The sequence below is a fragment of the Lepisma saccharinum genome, chromosome 5 (assembly GCF_977018435.1).
Source record: "Lepisma saccharinum chromosome 5, izLepSacc3.1, whole genome shotgun sequence".
In the NCBI taxonomy this organism is placed as follows: Eukaryota; Metazoa; Arthropoda; class Insecta; order Zygentoma; family Lepismatidae; genus Lepisma; species Lepisma saccharinum.
Window position 1 is genome coordinate 73,550,486 of NC_139233.1, and position 18,666 is coordinate 73,569,151.

An 18,666-nucleotide genomic window follows, 5' to 3' on the forward strand; every position below is an offset into this window, starting at 1 on the left:
AACATTCCGGTCACTCTGCACAACAGAAAAACAACATTTGGATCAACTTCTTCCAGAAGGCCATCAACCTTACCTCGGAACCCGAAGATCTGCAAACTTAATTCAATCATATCATCTCCCTTGGCATCAGCAATGGGTACAGCCGACAGGAACTCCTCCACCTCCTGGACACTACCAAAAGAAGAAAAATGAACCAGCCACGCTCCCTGAGAGAAAAGTCGAAAAAAAATGGATCGGCCTCCCTCGACATCCTGGCCTAACCAAGGAAATTCAAAAAGTTCTAACCAGGCACAATTTCAAGATAGCAGACCAACCCCCTCCTTCCATAGCCTCCCACCTAACCCATTCCAAACTACATTACAATGACCCCAATGCAAGAAGAAGCATCTACATGATCACCTGCACATGTGGAGGCAAGTACGTAGGTATGACAAAGCACCGGCTCGAAGATAGGTTCAAGGAGCATAATGCTGACCACCGACATGGGAGGAGAAGAACAGGTCTTTCCTGCCACCTCATAGACGAAAACCATAACACAGACTCAGCCAAAATAGTCATGCAAGCAAAATCCATATTAGAAAGGTTTTCAAAGGAAACTTATGCAAGTGACCACGCCTACTGGACCTCAACACTAACCCCGGGGCCCTCAATAAAACCTGGCTTCCCCCTATCAGGAATAGGCACACCCACCCAACCTGCTCCTCCCCCACGACAATAACCAACCACATACCTCAAGCGTTCGCAAAAAAGCCTGCCTGCACCGCTCCACGAAAGCAGATGACGAGAGTGGGAACCGCGGCTTACAGTGCCAAAACCCCTTTGCGCATTAAAAGAAGGAAGCACTACGCCAGCACGGGAATGGCAGGAAGTGTAAGGACTGCATCAACTAGCACCGCCACAAGCACAGCGGAAGAAGAAGGAACCACGCTGCATGCAGCAAGACAGTACACACCTGACGAAGCCACCAGACGGGTGGCAAAATCGATCGCAAAAGAAATTTTTGCAGAAAAATGAAAAGTAAGTTTAACACTAGAAGCGCCACCTCCGGTCAAAATGACCGGTATTTAAAATTTGACCATTTCTCAAAATGGATATTGCCAATAATCATCTTATTGCTAATAAAACAAAATATTTTTTAAAAGAAATACAAAAACATCATGAAACCCAGCAATTTTTATTTTCCATGCACTAATTACAACAATAAATATTCATTTTCTTCAAGGAAATAAATTTCAGTCATGAAATTTCACATATTACATTTTTTGCTTTTCAGTACCTTTTCTACACCAGAAACACATTTTCCACAAACATATTTGTTGCACATTGAACAAATGTCACTTGTTTTGTTTTCATTGCACGATGCCATCTGACATTGGCGCCTCTTTCTGGAAACAGAGCCACTTACATTCCGTGCATGTGATATTGATGTTGACAATATTTTATTGGGCTTTGCATTCAAATGTCCTTCTCTTAGTTCCTCAGCTTATTCTATCAAAAGGTTATATCTCGTAACATTCCTCCCCGTGACTGCTTTGTAAACTACCCATGCATTTATTGTTGCCAGATCTAAGATATTGTAAAACACATGTACCGGCCATCTACGTGATGAAGCACGGACTGAATATTTGCGTGCCATTTGGTCAACAACATCAACACCGCATTTAGTTTTGTTGTAATACTTGATTGTTTCTAGGAGTTTCTTCTGGCTTTGCAAATCTACTTCTACATCTGAATACACGGAGATTAGGAGTAGAACATTTTTGTTTGGTTTAGCTTGGTATGCACACAATGTAATGTCCCCCTTTTTTAGCAAACAAGTTTCATACACTTGTGTTCTAATGTTCACAATTTCATTAGGAATCTCCTTTTTATTTTTCTTCATAGTGCCAATTAGGTTCGTCTTTTTCTCCTTTAGCTTCTCAGCGAGTTTTAGCGATGTGAAATAATTGTCAGTAGTTACATTTCTTTAGATAAGGTGAAGTAATTCTCAATACAACATTTTCAGGTACAGAAACATTATCATTCCAAGATTAATCTTTCCCAAGTTATAGAAAGGCATTGCACGTGTATTTGAAATGTACGTCCACTAGCATCCAAAATTTTGTACCAAATTTGTCTGGTTTGTTTGGCATGTACACCTCACTTTCGAAGGAAACAATTGTTCGTCAACTGTCAGATTTTCCCCTGGAGTGTAGCAACTCCTACAATTTGTCCCAAATTTCAGAGCACAGTGGAAATTTATCAGTTTGTAATTGTTCAGATCTGGATGATTTTGAATCGAATCTAAGATATTTCATTATTTCCCTGAATCTGTTTCTTGACATTGTTTGTTGACAGAAAGGTGGCCCCCAAAGTAGTTTTCCATAAAAAATCGTAGTCTATAGAACTGCACCCATACACTCCTCTAGCATATAAAATAGCCAGGAAAGCGTCAAGCTCTTGTAATGACAAACGCCAATTGGGTTGCTGCTTTCGAGCTGCTGCTTCTTCCATACACTTCTGTATGTGATGAAGCGTGGAATCGTCTACAGTAAGATCTGGGTCCTCGACATCGGATTCATTTTCACTAATCTCCTGTAATACTTTCAAATATTCCTGGACTGAGGACACATTGTCTAGAAAACATGCTTACAAACTGCTGTTAAAACGAAACTGAGTCTTCACTTTCTCCTTCTTATCAGCTTTCACAATACGCCAACATATATGGGCGAGTCCAAAAGAGGAAGGAAGAATAGGGATGGAAACTGTAAGTGCAACGTTCCAACCGAGAAGTGGTTTTCCATTGAAATACATTAGCGGTCAAAATGGCCGGCAACGGCGCTTCTAGGTAGAAACACAAATATTTCCATTAGTATTATTTTTTTTATAAATAACGCATAGCAGTAATAATGTACTGCAAATTTTAGGAAAAGTCCCAAAATTTCAATGCACGAAGAAATTTTTTTCTGTACAAAGCAGAAATTGAAATTTGAAAAACGGTCAAAATGACCGGCTTGGTGCTTATAGTGTTAACAGAGTTAATTACCTATCAACACGTAACTGCCAAACAGATATCTTTAGATACAATGTGAGCCTAGAGTTGAAATTGGGATACAAACCACTCTCCAATGTGTCTCGACAAGGAGTTGAACCCAAAATCCTATGATTACAAAGTAATAGCATTACCATTAAGAATAAATCTGCTTCACAAGAGTTATAAAAGCATGATCATGTGGTAAATAAAGTTTGGTACTTTAAGTCCACTTGATGCACATGCTGGCTAATCACGACTGAATCTACAGTTTAAAGTGAGACCAGAACTACTATATTTAGGGTGACCATACATCCCGTTTTGACTGGGACAGTCCCGTTTGAGAGGTGTGTCCCGGTCCATATTATTAAAAAGCCACTATTTGTACCGTTTTATAAAAGTCTAGGACTTATCTTGAAAACCACGTCTAAATTTGAGAGACATTTTATGCTAAAAAAAGATGTATTGTTTTGTATATACAAATCAATATGTGTTCTGTTATTTGTAGAGCAGTGAATGAGTGTGCAGTTTCTTTACGGAATTGCAACAAGAATTTAAACAAACCCAAAAGAAAAATCTAGAGCTGTGTGTCTGATATGTGGGGTAAGGTTTTGAGGGAGATTAACACTAGAATGATGAGAAAATTAACCACCCTAGAACAACAAAGGGTGGTCATTTTGACCACCATAAGATTTTAATTTAATTTTGAAATAAACAGCTGCAAAATGTTGAAATACATGTAGTTTGTTGTACTATAATATTACATTACCTTTCAGTTTCTTCACTCTCTACACACACTGGTAGCAATAGACGTCCTTCTGGGCAACGCAAGATGCACACACTCCATATTTGTCTTGTTATGGTTGCATCTTCCAATTTGGCACTGCATCCTTTTCTTGATATCCACCTTGTCTGATGCATCTCTCAACCTCTTCATTCCTCTCTCTGTCTTTGAGCTTTGCCGCAGGAAGTTCTGTCGCAGCTCTTCAGACAATTTCCTGATGAATTATTTTTTTTTCATCTTTTAACCTGTCACTTTGCAGTACAAAATATGACTGTTGATAGCTGCAATATCCAACAAATTGTAGAAAACGTGAACAGGCCAACGTCTGCAGGCTGCCTTTGTTGTGTATTTCCTTGACATCTGGTCAAAAATATCTACACCAAATTTTGTCTTATTATAGTATTTAATTGTTTCAGGTTGTTGTTTTTTTTCCCATCAGCTTCAATGGAGACCTGACTGTGCAAGGAACTGAGAACAGTCACATTTTTAGCATGCTTTCCTTGATACACAGTCATCGTGATGTCCTTGTGGCGTAGAATAACACTGGAATAAAGCTCTTCTTTTGACTTCCTTGCTTCATCAAGAACTTCTCTGCGAGATTTGTTCATCGTGCCCACAATGGAAATCTTATTTTCTTTTAATGCCTTGGTCAATTTGAGTGTTGTAAAACTGTCCGTTGTAACATTGTAACCTTGATTCAGGAAGGGTTCCATAAGCAGCAACACAACACATCCCCCAAGGGACTGCCCTTCTAGTCGATTCTCTTCTTTTCCAAGGTAGGGGAAGGAGTTACAAACATAATTTGTTTCAGTATCAACTGCAACCCAAAACTTTAATCCATATTTATCAGGTTTACTGCCCATAAATTGAGTAAAGCGGCATCGTGTTTTGCTGGGTAAAAGCTGTTTGTCAATTGTTATGTTTTCACTTGGTCTGTAACAACTTAAACAATTGTTGATAAATTTTCTCCAAACTTCTGACACGAGCGCATATTTGTCAGTCAAGATTCTTTCCTTTCGAGATGACTTTTCATCGAAATGCAAGTATCTCAGTATCTCCTTGTAGCGATCCCTTGGCATTGTGTCTCGGAAGAAGCTGACTCACCAACTTTGAGACCACAGATCTTCGACTGATATTCCTCTTGCACAATAAATACCTCTTACATACATCAAAGAGATTGCAGCTTCCATTTCCTCCAATGTTAGGTGCCATTCCTGTGTTCCAAGCTGATGTCTTGCCTCTATTTCTGTGCATTTTCGGATTAGGCGTAACATGGATTCATCAAAAAGAAGGCGAAAAGCACTTGAAACTCCCCCTGCACAAATATATCGTTTGGCGTAGCTTGTAGGTAAACGCTGTTCTTTCAGTACATTCACGCCAGCTTTAATGCCTGTTACCGGAATATGACCCTTGACTATCTACCAAACAGAACTGTCTCTTCCCAACCAAATCTCCTTTTCAATAACCCGAGCATCTCCTCCTGCCTCTTCTCTGCTGTGGGAAGACGACGGTGCAACTGTTTCAACGGGCATGTCATCTTCTCGGTCACACACCACTGCATCCTCATCCGAAGATGATGATAGAGGATAGGGTAGTATTTCTGGACCTGATCCTCCAGAATCTTGACTTGAGTAACCCCCTTCTTCCTCAGATAGCTCCAGAAAGCTTTCAATTTGCTGGGAAGACAACCTACGTTTACACGACATCTTCTCAAGTCAAGTACTCCCTGATGAATGTAAGATCAAAGAACAAAGCAATTTGCTAGCTCAAATCGAAACACCTGCATTACTAGTAAAAGGAACCCACAAGCAACAATGAAGTAACATTCATTGCATGTGTACATGTAAAGAAAGAGAAGTTAGCTTCCGAACAATGAAAATAACAATAACACAAGCCTACAATCGGGCATTCCAATTATTTTCTTATGACTGTCATTCTAGGGTAATGTACTCATACAGCCCATATCTTGGATTTTTTTTTAAAAGTGCTGACATCCATCTAAAGAAGATATAAAATTATGAAAAGTCAAGTACATTGAGAATGTTTGCGCAAAAAGTAAAAGAACGTGAAAAAAAAAGAATATTGAAAACGGTCGAAATGACCGCTCCCGTCGTTCTAGTGTTAATAAACGATTGATGAAGAATAAAGCTGATCTCAATAAGCTTGGTTCTTCTGCTAAATACTTCTGGCATTACTCAACTTCAGAATAGGTATAAAGGAAAATAAATAGGAATGAAAGGTAGAACAATATGTTAATTATAACAATAACTTTATAATTAGGCCGAACAGATTTTTCTGATCTCCTTGGGATGTCCTGTTCTTGGGTCAAATATTATGGTCACCCTAACTATGTTCCTCCATCAGGAACGAACCCATAATGTAGTAGGTCCCATCATGTTTGTAAAAACAACAATTAAGGGAAATACTAACTTCAACATGACTGAATTTTGCTTTATAGGAAGAAAGAACAAAAAAACATTTAATTTTGATTATGAGAGCAAAAATAAATAAATGATCACATGCTACAACATCCATGTAATAAGGACAATTGCTCAACAGCAATGATTTAGCACTATTGTGAGGCAAGCGCTAAATGTCAACAAGGTAGCATAGAATTAAAAATGTTACTCCTTAGATATTCCAAAATTGCTCAATTATTTCCACAGATATTTTATTTACAGCTGAGCACAAACCACTTTGAACGGATACAAATACCAATGCAGATACTCTTACCTATTTTCTCTGATACAGATACCAATACTTGAAAACTGTAACAATTCAAAGTAGTTCATAATAATTTATGATGTGTGCGACTTACTCACTTTTATATAGATTAATTCGTATTTTCAATAAATTAATCAAAAATACAAAAGTTTTGTACTTACGTGTAGCGAGTTTCTATTATTTCAAATGATGTTTCGGGAACTACTGTTTCAATCTTCAGGTTCTTTTCATAATTTATGATGTGTGTGACTTACTTTAATATAGATTAATTCGTATTTTCAATAAATTAATCAAAAATACAAAACTTTTGTACTTACGTGTAGCGAGTTTCTATTATTTCAAATGATGTTTTTCGGGAACTACTGTTCCCTTCTTCAGGTTCTTCAGGGGAAATTGGAGGGGAAGGTTAGTGAGGAGAGAAACGACACGTGCACAACTTCCTGCAGATGACGAGGAATAAACGAACAGCACAGGGAAGTGAACAAGCGGGCGTCTTTTTAACGTTTTAATTGTATATAGGTTTTTAGATCGAGAAGTTTTTACAGCTATGGTTTTAAACAAACGAGGGAACATGGAGGTAGTAAAGGTTTTAGAAAAATTGTCCAAATTCTGCCTTCACCTAAACTGTACCGTTTCCTTTTTTCCTGGCGTTTGAGATTATTTGACGTGACTATGACATATTTCTGGTAGCCGAGAAAAAGAACCTGAAGAAGGGAACAGTAGTTCCCGAAACGTCGTTTGAAATAATAGATGCTCGCTACACGTAAGTACAAAAGTTTTGTATTTTTGATTAATTTATTGAAAATACAAATTAATCTATAGTTCATAATATTTATCAATTTTAATTTATCAATATTGATGCTGATGTATTGGTGTCACTATGAGAAAGTACCAGTTGGATTATATTTACAGCAAGGTAAATTGATTTAAATCGGGTGATTTTTTTTATCACTAAATAAATAATTTATAGAATAGTCTACATAAGAATTTTTTAGATATCATAACCACTTTTAGTGAAAGTACATTAATCTTGTAATCATTTAATGGTGGTTATTTTAGCTCTTGTCTGCTCTTACGGAGGGGGCTCTACATGTTGGCAAGTGAAGTGAAGAGTGGGGTATATGCAGCAGACCAACCAGACAACACGACGGCGTCGAGAATTTTGAGAATGAAGGAAGTACTATGCACACCTCATTCTACAGGTTGCTGCATTTCTTATTGTGCTGGATTGGTTACTTTCATACTCCCCACTTCCCTTGCCAGCATATAAAGTGCCCACCGTATATATAGTTCCAGCTGTGTTGTACAGCATTACTGGCATCGCATTCTGGATTGCAGCACAAATGCGACGTCATAGGTTAGGAAGGTCGCAATCTCTTCTTTCGTACACTTAAGACAACAAAACACAACAGAAAAAAATCAAGCAGAGTAATATCTGTAGTAGTCTTCAGTGTACCAAATACGAGTTTGTAATCTTCCTGATCTGCACATCGCATCCAAAACGTGATGCTAGTAATGCTGTACAACACATAGCTGGAACTTGAATATAGGTTGGACGTCTGTCATACTACTAATGGTGTATACATCGAGGTAAATTAGGTATGTAAAAAAACTTTTTGAGTTACTCTATAGGTAGAAGAAAGCTGTACAGAATAACTTACGAGTTAGTATTCTCTTATTATACTTTTAAGCCGGAAACACTGTAATTTGAAGCAAAACTCTGATAAATTGAAGCTTATAATTGGAGTGGAATACTCACCAATTAATATTAATCAATATTTTGAACACTTTTAATTGTTGCAGTTTTCAAGTATTGGTGGGAATTGGTAAGAATATCAGCATACGTGGGTATCAGTTCAAAGTGGTATTGGCTCAACTCTAATACATAAATTTTCATTTGGAACTATACCATAGCAATCTGCCAGAGTCCTGTTTTAATATACTCATAGCTTCACATGAGATACTGACTCACAAAATCCATTTCTCCCCATAACATTGTTCCAAATGTAATGCATTTTGCATAATTTCCAGAATATTTAGACTCCAAAAAAGTATCGGATGATAGTACAGGTGATTGAATTTCAACTCATACTTTCCTAAGGTTGGTATCACTATTGGGGCAGCCCTAGTGTTATTACAACATTCAATGAGTGCATTGGTTTATGCTTTGCAAAATACTATTGACATGCTTCTGAAACATAAGACTCCACTTGCTTGATTCATACAAGAATACATATTTGACAAAAATCACTGTCAACTTCCAATGACTTTAAAACCTTGGACAATGTTTATTATTTGTGTGCTGAAAATACCTTCACTACTAAGTTGGCTTTAACAATGGTACTGCCATGTCAGTGCCTGAGTGAGTTCAGATGTCAGCTCACATTCTTGCTATCAAACATTTCCTCTTCAAATACCAGCCATGCAAGATAGTTTATTGCAAGTCTCTCTGGATTAATTTCATGTAATCATCATTCATCCTCATTGTTGTGATTAGCAGGGCAGAAAACTGACCTAAGGTATCAAAAGTACAAGTACAACCTTTAGTACTGGATATTATTATGTTTGGATTTAAGGAAAATCAAGTTACAATGTATTTTTCATACAGATATAATTACATATCCATTAACAATCAACTATTGCACTATCATAATGTCATGTAACTCCAACCTTTGCAATTTATTTTCTTTCACTTGATCTGATTTTTGTTCTTTAGCATTGCCTTTCTGTCACTTTTGGCTAATGACAACGATGGGGATGAGTGATGTGATGAAATTGATGCAAGTTTCTTGGAGTCGTAGCACACTATGCTAACCACAATATATTTATTTTCTACTATACATACAATTCAATCAAGCATAAAACTTTACTCTTCTACTTACTGTTCAGCTATCGTAGCCAGTTTTTCATCATTTACTGCTCTGCGGATTTCAGCCCGATGTCTTTCTGTTGAAATATTCAAAGCAGTCCCCAGGTCTTGCAAGAGCTTCCTCTTCTCTTTTGTCAAATCACCTTGGGCTCTCAAAGCAGATACAGCTGAACTGTATGCTTCAAGTTCTGGAAAAAAATAATAATAAATGAGCAACAATGTGTACAATTATTGTTCATTTGTAAGATCTAATTTTTTCTTAGTGTTGAACCAGTTTTCTGCTTTAACATATTAATGAATTCATTGATGGTGGAATTAGAATATTAAAATGGTTATCATTTAATCACAAAATCACATTTTGATGACCAATTTTGATCCCAAAAAACAATTGTTACTTATGTTTTATTTGCACTGTAATTGTGTAAGAAATATGAGTCCATTAATCTTAAATTTGTGTAACAGAGCTCAAGAACTGCCTAAGTTTGAAAGTCTGTCCAGGATGGTATGGAAGAAAAACAATATCTTGCAGGTCCTCTAAAACTTGAGCTCGTTAAAAGGAACCACCTATGATCTCAAGATTACTACGTTTACATCAGCAACAATACAATAAAAACATTTCAAGAAGGGACAGAAAATATTTACAAATTACAGAACCCATAAAGATATCCATTTTGTCATTTAAAATAATTTTAACGTGAATTTCATGAATTTGGAAATTAACTTGATAAATGAAGGTTTATGACCTGCTGGTAACTGTGTTTCTACATCATTCAATAGCATCTACAAATTTAACACATACAGATTAAGTTCACTGTTCAATAAATTGTATGACACATATACTGCCAATTACCAGGGCACTGCAATATTTATGCTCCAGTGACTTGATGTCACATAACTTCAGATACCATAATCTACATTAAAGAAGACAGTGAACTTTCAAAATTAATCATCAGGCTCAAGAAAAAAAAGAGCAACTTGCATAGAAGAGAATGTAACTCACTTCATTTTGTTTGAACACAACACATTAACACCGTAGGTGCACCTCACACATTTATTGAAATAGAATCCTCCCTTCCCCCAATACTCAACTTTGAACTTATTTGCTTGAAAAAAATATAATTCTTTCGCTCCATTTTCCAACCCAGCATTCAAAATGTTTTTCTGCAACCACACCCCTTCCTTAAAAACATTCAGGGTGTGTTTATTAACCACATGTGTAATAACTCACCTAATCGACGTAGAATTCTCCTGCATTCTTCTCTAGACATGTCCAGGAGCATTGGCCACATGATGGTTATTATGTGTTTATCCCTGAAATAACAAATGAAATATATGCAGCGTTCATAACTAAATCACATACTTTTATATTAAGGATTGCAAGTAGATTGAATAATTCCATGATTTCTAATTCTGTGATTTCAGGACTAATGACTAGAGACATGCATTTTTCGTTTTTGACGAAAATGTGAAATAATACATTGCAATGTTAATTTTTCATATTTTGGAAAGGTGTGATGTGAATTTTCCTATCCTGCTTTGTCACAAAATGATGCGAAATGAACTGCAAAAAACTAAATAGATTCTTAAACACAAAATTTAGAGTTTATTTACCGACGTGACACTTTCTGAGGTTTGAATTATCCTGCGAGTTATGCAATCCACGAAAAATTGATTAATCCTGTTGTAAATATTTGAGAAGCAAGAATGGATGTATTTATACAGGATTAAACTTAATACTCTGGTAACTACCTAAATCTGCTATTAGAAGGGGTATATTTATTTTGTGTAATAAGTGCAGTTTTTAAATGAAATTTAGGATTATATTCACAACATTAAAACCAAAATGTCTTTTATATACTGCTTTTGATCTGATTTTTCACTGCTATAACACTTAAATTTTATTAAATTTACTGCTTTTGAATCCAAAATTGACTTTGTTTTTGTACCAAAATTTTGCTTTTTTATTTACCAAAAATATGTGCCTCTACTAATAACTAACTCTGGGATTTCGGAACAGATGGCTAATTTTGGAATCCTGATCCTTGGTGTTGATCTGCCCCTCCTCTCTCCCCTTCGATGATTCTAAATGGCTGAAAAATACAGCTGACATGTGCCAAAAGCAGTAATGCATAACAGATATAGAGGCGGTCATAAAACATAATGGAAACAAAGAAAATACTTTCTGCAGAGGGCTGTCTTGACACTATTCAATATGCAACAATGTGTCAGATGCTGCAGGCGGCAGACTAATGTGAGATAAATTAAATAAACAATGAAATGAAGGGTTCAGAGCATAAATGGCATAACTCCATTCAAGACAGTTTTGAGTTAGTACTATGTTTAGCTGTTCAAGCACAAACATAGTGGAACTTAGGAGATACTACTAGCACTGAAATGCTGATACTTCACAGTTCTAAGTTATACATGTAACTCAATTTCCACAAAAAGTGGTTACGCCACTTGTGCTCTGAACCCATCATAACTCTCTCTCCAGCCAAACCAAACAGTGTTCCCCATGCTCTGACAGGTAATTCATAACAATTGTTATAAATATCATGTTCACACATTTCTCGGAAATCAGTCTAAACTATTTAAAGAGTGCATAATGGGCGTACTGTTGTCCTGTATGAGTTTTATGTAAAACTTTAAGAAAACATTATTATAACTTGTTCTAAACTACAAGTAAAAGTTTTCACAATTTGACACATATAGAGGAAAATAATACAATAAGTTTCATTTTATACTAATTGTATTATTTTCTACATGGCTATGTGAACATTTAAGAAGAAGAAGAACACTGGTGTTCTAGGAGTAATGGTACATAAGGGTTAAATTTTACTCACTTTTTGGAAGTATTTTGAACCACAAGAATGGTCTTAAATACATATTTCTTCAGAAAGGTGTTAAGCCAAACAATATTCTTTACAGTACTCATCAACTGGTAATGATGTTTATCTCAGTTTCCAGTCATACAAATTAGAGTAAGTCATGTGAGTTATATCAGAATGGAGATAATTGTGTGGTGGATTGCTCAGAAGCACTACTTCATAGCCGACTGCCTGGAGAGGAATTAGGGAAGTGAAATGTATAGCCTGAAATGTTGCAGGAATGTTGAGTTATAAGAAGTCTAATAACATGTTTTCTTGTGTCCTTGGGGGGTTCTGATCATGGAGCCAGAAAGAGTTGCTTATTTGTTGTTAAAACCATCGTCTGATGTTCATTTGGGATAACTGTTCTGTTAAAATTTGTTTGGGTTATGAACTCTTAGTCCCGCACCGTGGCCGTGCGGTCTAAGGCATCATGCTTTGGGTTCAGGCTACAGGACGCACGCAGGAGACTCTCCTGGGGTAAGCGTAACAACTTTTCTCCTGAGATTTTGGCCTGTGCACGGGACAGGTGGCCACCCACTTTTGGGAGGAAATTGGGGAGTTACGAATGAGTAGCGTAACCCAGTCATGGAAACCTACAACAACGACTGGGAGTTCATCATACTTTTATAGTTTATATCAGAGTAAATATTGCTGCATGATGTTTCATTTATAAAATAATACCGTGTAAATAATATGAATATAATAATAATAATAATAAAAAGCAGCTTCTTACGAAGTTACATTTAAGCAATTTACAAATTCAAGTTACGTAAAAGTTTACGGAACGAATTACTTACGTATCTCGGGGGGGTTATTGTACGTTTATCAGTGTGCATGATTCTCTTGAAATCATCGAAGAAGTGAAAATTAAGTTATCAGAGCTGTAGTGAGCTGCCAATTATGCTTGTTTCCACAAAGGTGTAAAGTTGACATAATAGTACATGAAACTTAGGATAACTGCACCTCACAATATTTTCGGTATTTTCCCTCTACATTGTTCGGTTAACAATACTGACTTCATTTAATACTAGAGTTGGAAGTGGTCGGAAAAAACTGGCTTTTTTGGGGGGGAAAAAAGCAGGAGATTTTTTTCCGTTGCTTTTTACACAAAAGTGTCTCAAATCAATGAAAATACAGGAGTTGGCAGTATTTTTCCTGTTTCATGGTTTTCGTTTATCTCCCTACTGTAAAATAGACACTAATTTCTACATATAAAATACAATTTACAATATGAAATTCGTAGTTAGACAAAAAGAGTGTCTTCAAGAAAGCTGCCTTTTTGAAATCCGCGGTTCTTTCCAAGTGTTATCTTCATAATTTGGTAGGCTTATTAAATATATCTGTGTATTATAAGTAGAGCCCGGAAGTTCAGGCATTTATTTTCATTAAAATAGGCAGGCAAAAAGGCATTTATAATGTGGAAAATAGGCACTAAAAATGAAAAAAGGCAAAAAAAAAACCGAAAAAAAAAGACACATTTCGAAGTTGCTTACTTTTATCTATAATCTCTGGCAAATTGTTAAAATCTACATTGGGAAGAGCATTTCAATTTTCTCCGCCTTGATTGCACATAACTACAAGGAGTTTTTTTAAGTTCTCAACATTCACTGATAGTCGTCTGTTGGAGAGAATGTTTTTCATAATAGAAAATTATCTATCTACTTCGACAGAAGTTATTGGAGCATACATAAAACAAGCTAATGTACCTGGACTCATTTCCGTAACAGCATTTTCACATTTTAGAATATCACAAATTGTTTTCAATTGTTTCAGGTCCTCATTTGCACTCACTACCCGTTTGCACTTTTTCGCAACAGCTGACCCCCTTTTCTCCTGGCACTTCCATCATCTGCTGCATAGATTCCTTGAAGATTTTCATGGATGCTATAAGAGTCTCACCTCTTTTTTCTAGCTTTGTAATTGTCTCTGGCAATGCATCATAATGTGCAAAAATAAACAACAGTTCATTCTTCAGTTCTGAATAGCACAGGAGTTTTTTTCACTTCATGTATTGAAGCTGCTTAATTTTATGGAAGAGCATCGATCACCTCACTGATTTTTTCAAGGTTGTTAGCATAGAATATAGCTGCTGATATCTAGGTTCCCCATCTCATCAAGACTGGTTGCGGAGGTAACCTAAGCTCGGGCGAAACTTCCTGAAATTTTCGGGTTCGAGAGGGAGATTTCAGAAATATCTTCTTTGTGTTCGAAATCAACCTGTCCACTTCTGGGTGCAACACTCTAACATCTTCGGCGATTCTGTGCATTGCGTGGGCTACACATGTGATATGAAGCATGTTCGGGAAGAGAATTTTCAATTCTATGGCAGCCTTCTTCATATAGGGAGCTGCATCACTGATAAAAAGTAACACGTCATCATGATGTACACCATATAGCCAGAGCAGAAGTAGGGAATTTGAGAATAACTGAGCTATTGACGAACCATTGGCTCTCTCTAGTTGTTCTGACGTGAGAAGAAATGACGAGGATTCTCCGCAAGTTGGTTCCATAGTTCCTATGATGACGTTGGCTATGAAGTGTCCCATAGCGTCAGTAGTTTCATCTATTGAAATGCAGATCTTCTTTCCACCAACTTCAGCACGAATTCTTTGCAGAGCTTCTTCGTAGCAGACGCTTAAATATGTTTTCCGCACCATAGATTCCGACAACATGGTTTTTTTAGTGTATTTCTCCAGGAATTTCCTCAGCGACTTGTTTTCCACTTTCCAGAAAGGTATTCTTGCTTCCATGAAAGCTTTGCACTGTTCAAGAGAAAACTGAGATTGCCTGTTGGATGAAGTGCCCACTGTTGAAATTAGGGATATCTTCTTCAGTTCGATCATATAACCAACTGCAGATTTATTTTTTGCTGTTGACACATGCTGAGACATAAAGTATTTTATCTCATGGTTGATTGTTTTTTCACATACCTTGCAGAGAAGAATATGTGCTTTCACCAAATTCACGCACGTAACCACACACTAAATATAAGCAATGATGACAACCACACGGTGGCTCAGTCGGTAATGCGTCTGACTACCATGCTAAAGGTCCCGGGTTCGATCCCCGGCCGTTTCAAATCCAGGAACTTTTCTAACAATGGAAGCGGCCCCGGCGCCCACCCAGCTTCGAATAACATGGGTACCTGGGGGAAACAATGGGGGGTAAAGGCAGTCAGGGGCGTGATGATGATCACATCACCCCCACTCATGACTGGATCAAGAAAGTGTGGGGCATTACCCCCACACCCCTTATACGCCTTCATGGCGTGGTGCTATGCACAGGGGAGCACTTTACCTTTTCTTTTCTTTTTGACAACTACACAATCCTTTCCCTCCAAAGTGCAGAACTAAACTAAAGATAGAGAACTTGATTTTGGGATCCATGCAAAGGCCCTTGGGCATTAGTGCTGTTTTCTGTCAATAACCTCCTGACACGGACGCTGGATATGATGACGTAATTGTGCAGGTGTTCTGCAACAGGTTTTTAGCAGTCAATCATGCACAAGGAAATATTAATCGAAAGGCAATATCCTAAATCAGCATGAAATACTTTTTCTCACACTTTTCTCCTTCAGCAATGTTGAAACATACCCGAGTTCAATATTACTTAAATAAGGCGAAAATTATTCACATAATAAACGAAAGAAAAACAAATGCCAACAACGTTTTTTGGGAGAAAAATAATTTATATACACATTTTTTTAAAGAAATTGTCAAATTTAATTGAAAAGGGCAAAAAAAGGCATAATTAAAAATAGGCAAAATAGGCAAAATGAAAAGGCTTCTAAAACATTCGAAACAACATAAAAATCGTATATCCCGAAAAATTTTATCAATATATGTAGTAGATAAAAAGAGGCATTTTGCCCAACTTCCAGGCTCTAATTATAAGCATATTCACATAACTAGAGTAGTTTTGTATGTGTTTTTAATAGAACCTAATAGTATGATTAGTATAATATGATTTTCAATGTTTGAATTTGTTATACAAACAGGTACATGAAGCAAAAAAGAAAATACTGCTCTACCTTTTGAAAATCTAGTGTCAAATCTCTTTACATTAAATTTTGTGTTCAGTAATATATATTTGTATTCTTGCTTTCCAGTATATCATGTACAATTTGGTAAAATGGCCGCTAAACCTGGTCACGGAGCAACTAGTGATGTATTTTGGCTGCTTGTTGCAGTGGTTCTCAACCTTTGTGAGACAACAGTGAGGTAAATTTATTTCTTACAAGTAGATGCCCTGATCTTAACAATTTCACTCACAAATTCATTTCTGATCTTTAAAGTTTATATGGAAATTAATATGCAACGTTAACTAAAATTAATATATTACGTCGTTCGTAAAGTAAGTTCCACTGATGAATACCGTGGCGCTGCAAGCGGGGCAGTGTGAATGCGCATGCGCATTGTGTAGCCACAACCTTGATGAAGTGCAGACGTCAGTCTGAGGCAGGTTGGTCAGGATAGTAGTGCGTAGTACGTTGTTGTTATGTTTCAGACAATCCAAACTCCCGCCACGTGTGAGGTGCGATCCGTGATCCGTTTTCTGGATGCACGTAATGTTCCAGCTGCGGAGATCCACCGTCAGATTTGTGAGGTGTATGGAGAAGGAATAATGAGTGCTTCAATGGTAAGAAGATGGGTGAGACAGTTTCGTGGTGGACGGGTTAGTGTTCATGGTGAAGAACGAAGTGGTCGACCGTCAGTTGTGAATCCCAATTTGGTTCGTTTAGTGGAAGAGCAGATTAGGGAGAACAGACAATTCACTTTGTCTGAGCTGTCATTAGAGTTTCCACAAATCTCCAGAACTGTGCTGTATGAAATTGTGACAGTGAATTTGAAATTTCGCAAATTGTGTAACCGTTGGGTCCCTCACCAGCTCTCCGAAAATGCCGAAAAGGAAAGAATGGGAAGTGGATTCGAGTTTTTGAAACGGTATAGTGAGGAGGGGGAAGAGTTGTTGGATCGGATTGTGACTGGAGACGAGACATGGGTTTTGCATGAAACCCCAGAACAGAAACGAAGCACCATGGATTGGAGGCACTCCGCGTCACCGTGGAAAACGCAACCAAAACCAAAGCTTACAAACAAAAAAATCATGTGCACTGTGTTTTGGGATAGGCATGGAGTATTGCTTGTGCAATTTATGGAGCGTGGACAGCACATCAGTGCCGAAAAGTATTGTGTGACACTTCACTGCAATCCAAAATAAACGACGTGGCATGCTCAGTCGGGGTGTCATTCTCCTCCACGACAATGCTCGTCCGCATGTGGCAAATGCAACTCAGGAACTTCTGACGACCTTCCATTGGGAAAAACTACCACACCCTTTACAGTCCTGATCTTGCCCCATCTGATTTTCATTTGTTCCTCCACCTTAAGGCATTCCTTGCTGGAAAACATTATGGTACTGACGAAGAACTGAAACGTGCAGTTTCCCAATGGTTCTCCATTCAGGCGGAAACGTTCTATGATAGGGGTATAAAGAACTTGGTATCTCGCTATGATGCGTGCTTGAATTCTTATGGCGATTATGTGTGAATGGTGTACCATGTATATATTCTCATCCCTATAAAGGTCGTGATATTACTATTTATATTTTTCATTTTATTGCATGATGGAACTTACTTTCCGAACGACGTTATATCAAGTATGGCATAATCATAGTTCAAATATGCATAGACTTGTTGTCAAATATAAAATTTGTCGTCAACCTCTCGGTGCAACGGAATTTTTGTGGCCCGACGGTTGAAAAACACTGGCACTAAAACTGAAGTAGAAGCTAATGGTTCTTGCTGCAAATGGCAAAAAAAAAAAAAACCTATAAAAGAAACCTGGAGTGGACCTACAGTTTGAAATGAGATCTGGAGAACTCTACCTCCACTGAGGATTGAACCTCAGACCCCTTCTTATTACAAAGCAACAGCATTACTTTATTTCATTCCACTCCAGAGGCCCATTCATGATTATAAATGGAACATTCTAACAAAAAGCAGGCCTTTTCCATCAACAGTATTTGCAATTTGTTCTCTGTGATTTACAGGCTAAATAAAATATTAATCTCTGATGAAGTAGCTAACAAACTTGTTAAGTATAGAGAATATTCAGACCGAAGCAACACATAACAGTGCAAGGGGGGGGGGGGGTAAGGGGTCACATTGAAGTGACATCGGCATCTGTCAGTCTGTAAGCAAGCATCCATTACGCATGCACAAACAAGACCGAGGCAACATGATGTGTGGCATTGAAGGAGCTTTCAGACTGAAGTCGCAGATGACAAGCGACAAAGACTTCTTCAGTATAAAGCAAACCATTCACCGTGCATGTAAGAAAAGCAGACCGATGCAACCGTGCATGATGCATGCCTTTGAGAAAACAGTATAGTCCGAGCAACATGCAAG

General features: G+C 37.4%; 1 protein-coding gene across 2 annotated transcripts in view; it reads right to left on the bottom strand.

Moving 5' to 3' along the window:
* The window catches only part of LOC145987882 (BRCA2-interacting transcriptional repressor EMSY), a 143,211-nt gene that overhangs the window by 121,408 nt on the left and 3,137 nt on the right, over positions 1-18,666 (bottom strand). For both annotated transcript variants that reach the window (XM_083122669.1, XM_083122668.1), the window contains exons 2-3: positions 10,616-10,698; positions 9,401-9,575 (exon numbers count right to left, since the gene is read on the bottom strand). In XM_083122669.1, the coding sequence (XP_082978795.1) occupies positions 9,401-9,575; positions 10,616-10,676 (236 nt within the window). In that variant the 5' untranslated portion in view covers positions 10,677-10,698. The remainder of the gene's footprint in view (positions 1-9,400; positions 9,576-10,615; positions 10,699-18,666) is intronic.